The 9,994-nt window shown below is 37.7% G+C and overlaps 1 protein-coding gene across 1 annotated transcript in view; it reads left to right on the top strand.

Annotated features, from left to right (window-relative positions):
- Positions 1-2,325: 2,325 nt before the first annotated feature.
- Positions 2,326-9,994, top strand: part of LOC140147941 (slit homolog 2 protein-like) — a 250,816-nt gene continuing 243,147 nt past the window's right edge. The window contains 3 exon segments of the mRNA XM_072169734.1: positions 2,326-3,340; positions 4,236-4,307; positions 6,155-6,226. Of these exon segments, the coding sequence (XP_072025835.1) occupies positions 3,144-3,340; positions 4,236-4,307; positions 6,155-6,226 (341 nt within the window). The 5' untranslated portion in view covers positions 2,326-3,143.

Below are 9,994 nucleotides of genomic sequence, written 5' to 3'. Positions count from 1 at the left end.
ATACATGATCTTTTTGTGGCAGTGTTAAGCCAGGGTTTATTAAACCGCGTACTGCTGAATTTAGTGGCCACGTGTTCCTTCAGTATAGTGTCCAGATGTTTCTGTACTTTTCATTACCTAGTTTTTCCACAGGTGTACTGGACCACTGGTACAGTTGGTCTTCACAAACTTCTGAGCCCACTTGCCCGATTCAGCCCTGATGTTAGTGAAGTCAGGCTGTTTCCATAGGTAGATTTTGTGCCGTATGGGCTTCTTTCTCTTAACGTGTGAGTTCATGTCCAAAAAGATGATATCATGATCACTCAGTCCGGGCAGCCAATCAGAAGACATCTCAGTTAAGCATTACCAATCACAGCATATCTCAAACAACCAGTCAGAGTGCAAATTTGTCAACCAAAGAAGACCGTAGTCATATAATTGATTGGTAGCCTGACCATACTGCTGCTTCTCAACTTCAACTCATTAGTTCTCATTGACCATGTTGATGGCGAAGTCAGAGCCATTTCTGACGAAAGCTTGACACCATGTTTGACGGCACACTCATTGAAACTTATATTAATCTGGTGGTTTTTTCAATCTCATCACAATGGCGTATAGCTAGGGGCAAAGGAGCAGCTTCCCCGGGGGCTGTCCCCTGTGAGGCTTTCCCCGCCCCCGGTATGTTTTTGACAATTTTCGTCAAATTCCCCCTTGAAAGTTCCTTTTCCCCCGGGCTTTTCCCCCTCCCTCTGAAACATTCCTGTCTACGCCACTAGTACTGATCTCAGAGGCGGTTTCGCCGCGCAGCAACTTCAATGGCGTTCGTGTAAGGCCGTATAAAATTAATGTTTTGGTTCTCGTCCAGAGGATTTTCATGATTTGATGAGGGAGGGAGGTTTTGTTTTTTTCCTAATGTAAAATGCGCATTGTCAGTAGTTTTCGGTTTTCCAGCAGTGCTTGAGGAAAGGATGAGGCACGTTTTTTTTTTTATAAATGTGAGTTTCTGAGGGATAAATCCCATAGAGTACCACAAAAAGACTTGGAAATGATCCTTGTTCTCTAATAAACTTATTTATATGTATGGCGATTTCATAAATCATTCCAAAGTCTTTAAAAAAATTGAAAAATCTAACAAAAATAAAAAAATCTGACAATTCCTAGAAATTGAGGAGGGAGGGGACGAGAACCAAAACATTAATTTTATACGGCCTAACGGCTCAACGGATCGATGACGTCCTGTATCGACTAACTAGTTGGAGGAAAGGTTTAAAATTTCGATTTATATACATTGTAATAAAATTTCGGTCTGAGAAGGTAATAATAATTATTTTCATCAGGATTATACGTTGCCTGGATTATGTTGCTGGTAGGAACGGAAGGGTCGCCAGAGAAACAGAACTATATATATTCATTTTATGGACTTGTTGAGGCAGAGATTTGTTAGTCAGCTTTTGGTCCAAGTTTCAATCTTCCCGTTTAAAACGACTATTATTTAGGATTGAATAACTTGTTGTTGGTAAGAAATTGGCAAAAAAACGTATTACATGCATGCAACCTTTGATGATCTTAAACGCGATGCACTCATCATGGTCATGGATAGGTATAACAATATCCCAAAGTTTCACATAAATACCGGAAATTGCATCAACATTTGCAGTAAATCATGAAAAAAAAGTCATGGTGAAAAATGAAAATCCCAGAAAGTGTAATTTTCTAAACTGTGAGATCGAAAGTGAAAGAGAGGTAGGCCTGTAATGAGCCTATTTAGGTCTCGTTTTTAAAACTGTCGGCCAACCGCAGCCCGGGGACCGCAGAATTCCCCCTGTGTTGTAGTTTTCTTCCCTTTCCTTACTTTATACCTTTTAGGTCTACTGATGAGTTCGGTGTTTTTTTCGTTTTTATACTTTTTTAACCGGCATGTCAAGTTCTCGCATCGAGTTGATCGATCATTATACATAGAATTAGAAAGACTCTGTTTTTAATGATATTTTTAAAACCTAGTTTATCGACTGCAAATTTTTTAACTTAGTTTGTCGATTCGGAAAAAGAGGAAGTTTGAGGTTTTTCATTTCTCAATCAAGCCAATATTTTTATCATTTAATAATGTCATGATATCTTTTGCATCCATCCGGGAAACCAATCCATCTTGACATGCCTGACGTTTTTACAGATGATTTTTTTTACATAGAGAGGGCTCAGGGCTGCCCTCTTACTTGTTTTAAAAGTTCGCATTATAAACTGAGGGCGCTAGACTCTTCCACCGTCTCCCTCCTCCAGGTCCTCCAATTCAGATGCCTGGCATTCAAAGAATCAGCCTGTTGTTCTGAGCGAGTGATTTCGACCCGACAGAGTGGTTTAGCGGCGGCGCACGGTAATATTGCATTGGGCAGTCATTCTGTCATACAAGTCTAGCAGCAAGTTTACTCAGTTTCGGTAAATGAAGTCACTGCAACTGCTGGCTGCAGTCGCTCGATAGCACTCTAAACTTGCCTTTTTATTTAGTGACAGAATTGAAACGTCGTTAACTGCAAGTCAACACTGGAAATAGCAGTAACTTATTGAATTTTGTAACTCCGTTGGATTGTGTACAAGTAGAAGTTCGCTTCTACGGAATCAACAAACAAGGCACATAACTTCTTGGATTTTTTGTAGCCTTTTCCGCCTCGGATATTTTCTAGGAGGTAGTGCATTATTGTGAACCGGGATTTATATTTTCTCCTACTACAATCGGAAAGTCTACTTAGTCGTGTCAAAAAACCGAAGCGCTCTGTTGAATATCTATAGCCAAAAATGATGTAAACATTTTAGCAAGGCATTGCTAAAATTTGGCTACGTGTTTTCTCAAATGAATGCATTGAAAACACGGAATGGTATTTGATTGATGGTATAATTGTTCTCTTTCTAAATAGAGTGCGTGAGATTTTCTACAAAATCGTCTTGTTTGGTGAGCAAAAAAAGGAGTCTAATTCTTTATGAACAAGACCTTTTTTGTTTGTCGCTTCTGATGGTAAAGTTTACCTAACGTGAGATTTCGGGATCATTTTGCTTTATATATCTTGTACAATAAAGTTTTCCCCAATTTGCCAAGTGGATATTTTACAATTGGGGGAAGCATTCCCATCGCAATATCGGGGAACTATTGAGGAGGAGTATATGTGAACTTCATGGACATCAAGATGACATCAAATTTAGGATTACGGGCAATTTGCCTGTGTTTTCTACTGTTTGTAATGATGAGGTACGATGGAGCAATGGTAGCTGGATGTCCAACGATGTGCAGTTGCTACGGTACCCGTGTGGATTGTACCAATCGTGATCTACAAGAAATACCTCCTGGAATTCCTACAAATGTAGAAAGATTGTAAGTAGACCTGTAGAGATCAGTCAAAACTTTCATTGAAACATTAAAAAGAACAATATAATTGGCTAGATATATATGTATATTTGCCCCCATATTATCTATCTAAATAACATACTGTTTTCCATAAACATTGTCCGTTTTCATAATGCATTTTTTGCCACTTTTTCCGCTGAAGTTACCCGTGATTGCACCGCTTCAATTGATGATCTGGACGGGCGAATTTGAAGCATCTGGTCAGCGGCAAAGTTTGCAAAAAATCATCATGATCATTGCGTGCAGTCATGAGCAGTCGGAAGAAATTCCCGGCAAACTGGCACTATTTTTGGAACTTTTAAAATGAAAAATTCTGGGTAAAAAAAGAAAAAAGCACACTCTGTTTTTCATATCATGGATGTCGCACGTTTTGCCATAATTTTCGTAAACACAATTGACTTGGTATATGCGTACACTATTTATTCATGGCCATAAAATACAGCCATAAAATTGTTAGCTCACGAATTTGATAGCAACTTTAATTGCTTTGTCTCCTACCAATCTTCAAGGAAATATCCGGGGAAAATATCAATGTTCTATGATGACCAATTATATAATTTTTGTTATCAACATTGGTCCATGGGACATTGGTTTTTTATAAATGGCCTACCATTTCCCTTTCAGATCCAGTTTCCCCAGTGAAAAAAATTTATGTCGATTTCCCTTTTGGGTGACCATTATATTGTCAAACTTATTTTAGGCACATTCTTGACCCCTGTGTACACACAACTAACTTTTCCCCTCTGCACCCCTCCCCACCCCATTCCCCAATTCTTGCACTGGCACCAAATTACTCAACTATAGAGAAGATTGTATTGTGTATTTTCTAATAAAAAATATTTTTGTCTTTTCAATTTTACAGAGACCTAGGAGGTAACAATATCAGCCGTGTCCGCAAGGGTGATTTTGACAGTTTGCGGATGTTACGAATTTTGTAAGTATACAAAAAATTATACCAAAGAAATCAAATTTGTAGCATGACTTTTTTTTAAATAATCGTAGGCCTTTGCGTTTCAACCTATCACTGCAAACGACATATCCAGTTGGGTCAGATTCAAAAAATGGTTCAAATGATTGAAATTTTATTTTTAGGCCTACTACAAAAGTTTTTACAAATTCAGATTGTTTAAATTTTATATATAATAGCAAACAAACAAGAATATATAAATTACAGAAATTATGATGAATTATAATTATGAAATTGTATCACACTTGTTTACTGATCCTTATTATGAAATACTGGACATGTCATCTTTTCCCTTTCTAACTCCTGACCCAAAAATAAAAATAAAAGCATTTTGGTCATTTTGTGATGTGTTGTATCAGATTGTACATGTTTGTTATCTATTTTGGGGCAAATTAGGAATATCTATAATTTTGTTAATGAAATAAGAATAGAACTGAAACGTGTGCTCCAGTTTTGGTGAAAATATCGCTACAAATTGCCAATGTTTTAAAGTTGAGATGTATAAATTATAATTCTTACTTTCTTATTATTGGAACAAAATTGGACAACATGTGACGATCATGTACATATTTCTGATAAAATACATCATGCAAATTTGTGACGGGTCATGTCAAAAGGAGACACTTTTGGGCAGGTTATCAATTTTGAGATATCTCAAACGCCGTTTTTCCCAATGAAATCGGACATTCCTAAGTGAAGATATTGAGTTCGTAAGTTATGGTATTATAAAATTGGAAATTGAGATATCGGCCTTTGAAAATATCATTGACAATGTTGAGATTAGGAATTACCTTGAAAAAATGTTTAAAAAATACAAGATGCCAGTTATATTCCGGTCTGAAACTATCAGACAATATTTTTAACATTGATAACATCACAAATTCACAACAAACCCAAATGGTGAAAAAATTACCATCGGGTAGATTTTTGGCTATTTCTCCATTTTCGATCCTGCCCAAAAGTGTCTCCTTTTGACATGACACCTCACATTTATGTTATGTATTGTATCCTGGCATGTCTTAGAAAAAATAATACCAACATTTTTGTTACAAAGTAAAGTTATTTCCAATACTAGAGCTCTGTGGGGCAAGATGCTCAGAATTGCACCGGCCAGTTGGTTTTGGAATATTTGTAACCGAGTTGGTCTTGGTCAGTGGAGGCAATTTTGAATTTTTTGGTTGCCCTGCAGAGCTCTAAATGTTACCAAATATGACCCATTGAAAATCCATTTTATATTTGTGAAATGTTTTGTCCGATCCTAGCATGACTTGGGAAAAAAACCAAAAACCAAAATTTGTTGCTGTTAATTTACTTTCCCCGTTATTTTCCCTCCATATTGTTACCAGATGCAACTTGTTGAAAATCCATTTAATTTGGTGAAGTGCTTTAGCCTTCACCCAATCCAATGAAGTAGCTGAGTTTTAATTCATTGAATGAAAGGAATGCTGATCTAATTGTATGGCACTCCAATTTGTTAAAAAACCAACAAAAAAAAAAAAAAAGAAGTCTGCTACCAGAATGCAATCATGATGCAATGTAGCCTGCGTAGTGCCTAATATATTTTTTATGTGTTCTTCTTTTGTGAATGGTTTATTATTCTTGCATGCCCTAATCCCGTCCCTTCTTCTTTTCCTCCACCGCTATTGTGCGTTGCTGCTGTGTGTTGGCTGTCCGCCTTAAAATCGTCTCGTCTCAACCGATTCCAACTCTTGGAAAATTGATAAAATATGACCAAACCTTATGTACCCATCATCCGTCATACACGCACACAACAAAATGGCTACCTGCCTGATCGGGGGCGCACCACTTTATAGACAGCTCTCAGACAATCGCTTAGTGACCGTCGAACAAGGTGCTTTCTCAAGCTTACGAAGGGCAGAGAGACTGTGAGTAGATGAGTAGATATTAGAGTAGATTCTGCATAGGGGGGTCACCAAGTGAGCTACCCACCTGCGTCCAATACGCTCTTAAAATTCACCCCTTAATGGTACCGTACAATGTATCCCAGGGGACACTCAAGTTTGGTTTGGGAATATAGGGGTGTGCCTTTGAGAATTTGAAAGTGGATCAATCAAGATACCAATTTTTCAAGAAATTTGAACTCATTGATATATATATACCAAAATTCAAATTTTCGGTCAAATTGAACACAAATTGTCTGAATCTTTATAACTTTGGCTACAGTGAGGCAAAATTGGGCCATTTATTGAAAAAATTGAGAAAATTTTGAAATAAGACCATCCATAGGCCTATAATATATATACCAAAATTGGCCTAGAAAAAGGGGGTCATTCACATACCAATAGGCCGCAAATGCTACCCACGTTTGCAGCACGTCCCCGTATGGCCATTTGTACTGAGTACCCCCAGAGCAATGTATATCGCACAGATGCACAAACAATTTTGTACCCGTTGTACCCATAGAGGAGGGCATCATAAAAATGGCACCCTTTTGCAATGTCACTCTTTCTCTGGACGTGGGTGCGTAGCAAGTCACTAAGTGAGTGACTGCCCTGTGTAGATGTACTTGGTTGATGAAAAACTAAGCATAATTAATTACTTCCCTAATTAACAGTGCTGAATGTTAATTAATTTGTGTTTATGAGTAGAAAGTACATTAAATTGTGTGTCTTGCAGTGTAATAATTAAAGTAATTGTACTTTGTTATTTTTTTAGTTTAACAGCATTAGTTTTATGCTATGTTGTACATGTATGTGCGTTATCGGTACCAATTTCTTTTTCTGCTAACGGAAATGTAGGTTCAATAATTTATAGACTCAATCTGCCTTGCCCCTACCTCCCCTTCCCTAACCCCCATGTGTCTAATCTCATAATTGTGGCCTACTGTATTTTTGCATTCTTTTTTGCATGCTTAGAATAGAGTAGATTGTTTCATTTGAAAAAGGTTATTTCTTGTCAAAACCGTTTTCTTTCAGCAGTTTTTTTCAAACACTTCTAAGGTGTATCACTCAGGTAAACCTCCACAATCTTTCATTGTGAATGATGGGAACTATATTGCCATTTGTTACAAAAACTGAACAGATAGACTACAGAGTAGATGCAGGGTCTTAGCTAGAAATTGTGGGTTGCCCGTCATTTGAATAAAATTGCCTGTCCTAATTTGACCTTTAAAATATTTACCAGACATCTATAGCCCATTGGGGGTTCAAAGAGTTCAAATATGTGCTGATATGGCCTTGTTCTACAACTTGTGTCTACTAAAAAGGTCAATTAGCTTCTCAAAACATACAATTTATAATATAGCATCTGTCAAAGGCATTAATTTTGCCAGTCCCAGGAGCAAAATGGCCGTCTAAAATGACGGCCAGACGGGTGGCTAGCTAAGACCCTGAGTAGATGTATATGTGACCAACAGGAAGAATGAGGGGAGGAAGAATGAGAGAGAAAAGGGAGTCAAGATAAAGCCTTAAGCCCGATCCTGACTCCACTTCGCAGCGCGATGCGATGCTGCGATGCTTTTCAAACATTGCAGCATTGCGCGATGAAATTAAAATGTATATTTTAATTTCATCGCACGATGTTGCGATGTTTTAAAAGCATGTGGGGTCTGCATCTCCTTTTAAGGTCATTCTACCGACCTTGATTTTCCAGCAGCCAATCAGAAGCGTGCACGGCTGCGATCTCGCGCGATGCGAAAAAGTTGAACATTGTTCAACTCCACCGCCGCCCAAAATTTCCACCTCGCCATGAGAATTTTCACCGCTGAGCTCATAAAAACCTGGCTCAGATTACAGTTTTTATAGCATCGCAGCATCACATCGCGCTGCGATGTGGAGTCAGGATCGGGCCTTAGTCATAGAGGGAGAAAGAGAGGGGGAGAGGGAAAGACAAGTGATGGAAGAGAGGAGAGGAAAGAACAAGAGAAAGAAGGAGAGATAGAGGATGAGGGAGGAAGAATGGAAAGAGGGAAAAGGAAAACAAGATAAAGGGAGGGGTAAGGTGGAGAGGAGGGAGAGGTAAGGGGAAGAAAAGGAGGGAGGGGTTAAGGGGAAGAGAAGGAAGGAGAGAGGGTCACAAGAGGAAGAATGGGAGAGAAGGGAGTCAAGATAAATAGAGGAAAGTGAAGAACAAGAGAGGGGCAAGGTAAAGAGAATGGGAGTGGAAGGGGAAGAGAAGGAGGGAGGGGGTTAAGGGGATGAGAAAGAGGGATGCAGGGGTTAAGGGAAGAAAATGAGGGAGAGAGGGGATATAAGTGATGGGGAATAGATGGGGAGTCAAGATTAAGAGCCTTATGAAGCACTTTATTGTAGAATGCAATTTCCATGAAATGAGCCAGAGAAAACAAGTTGAGAATTTGAGTTCAATGTATCTTTGAGTGTTATGAGAGGGAGAGCTACGAGAGATTGTGCATAATAATAATGTTACAGAAAGAGCTAATGTAATTCCTGTTGTAAGTGTCTGCTTCAAAATGATGCATATCGAGCCAAAATAATTGTTACAAAATGGCTGTAAGCAACAGACAAACTTGCGCGGGTCATTGGCCTTGCCTTGCCTATGAAGTGATAGCTATCATTACTATAGTTTTATAACAAATTTTGGGAAGCAAAAACAACTCAATTATTGCTCTGAATCTGGAGCAAACAGCTTACTAAATACATATTCCATCATTAAATAATGGATGAGAAGGGATTCAGGGTATCTGCAGAGGAGGCTTAAAGGCATTCCTACAATGCACTATGATTGGGAAATTTGATCAATATAACCTAATTTTAAAGGCAAAGTCCCCATTGCCACACACACAAAATGGTCATTTTAAAACTGCAGCCAACGAGCTAATAGTTGAGACTTAGGACTGATATTTGATTTTCTTACAGGAAACATGCATATTGTCCCACTGCATTAATTTTATTCCTAAGTCTCGATGTTATGAATGTTAAATAATAGGATGAAAACGCCAGATATTTGCACACAATTCCAATGCAAGGCATGATCAACTGTACCATATGTGTACAAAAGCCAGACATACAAGGTCAGAAACCCCATTGGGTTGTGGGAATGTCTTTAAACATCCTCTGGGGTATCTGTGATGGGTTTCTATATACCTTGCTATTAACATGGTATAAACTCATTTAGTTCGAAGTTGGTAATATTACAGTTTTGATTATATTTTTTTATGTTTCTTATTTTTCACAACAATTGATTGCATCAGTTTTGATCGAAGTGGGTTTACCAAATGTAATTGTTTCAGTTGGACCTTAAGACCAATTGCCATTTTTATGCACAATATAGTTTAGGAACATATCTTTCACACCTTTATTCAATGTCTGGTTTCAGTCTCAGATATTGATTTGAGCCCGGTCCCAACAGAACCTAAGTATGTTTCTGCACAGCTTGACATATTTACAAACAAACAAACATTTATGATTTTATCATATTTTATACTTCAGGCATACAAACAGTATTTAGAATGTCGCCAAGTCTAATCATCGAGTTCTGGTATTTAGTAGACTAGACAATATATCATATTTCTAACAGACATCCATTTCAAATTTGAATAAAAATGTATAAATCTTGTCAGAAATAAAAGCTACAATGATATAATATGATATAAAATGCTTCATACATAAATATGCTTTAATAGCTACATATCATAAACTATGCATAAAACATTTTTGTAAAATGAATTTAATTAT

Source organism: Amphiura filiformis, chromosome 3, assembly GCF_039555335.1.
Source record: "Amphiura filiformis chromosome 3, Afil_fr2py, whole genome shotgun sequence".
Lineage (NCBI taxonomy): Eukaryota > Metazoa > Echinodermata > Ophiuroidea > Amphilepidida > Amphiuridae > Amphiura > Amphiura filiformis.
The sequence above is the reverse complement of the archived record's forward strand: the minus strand, read 5'-3'. Positions and strand labels throughout refer to the sequence as shown.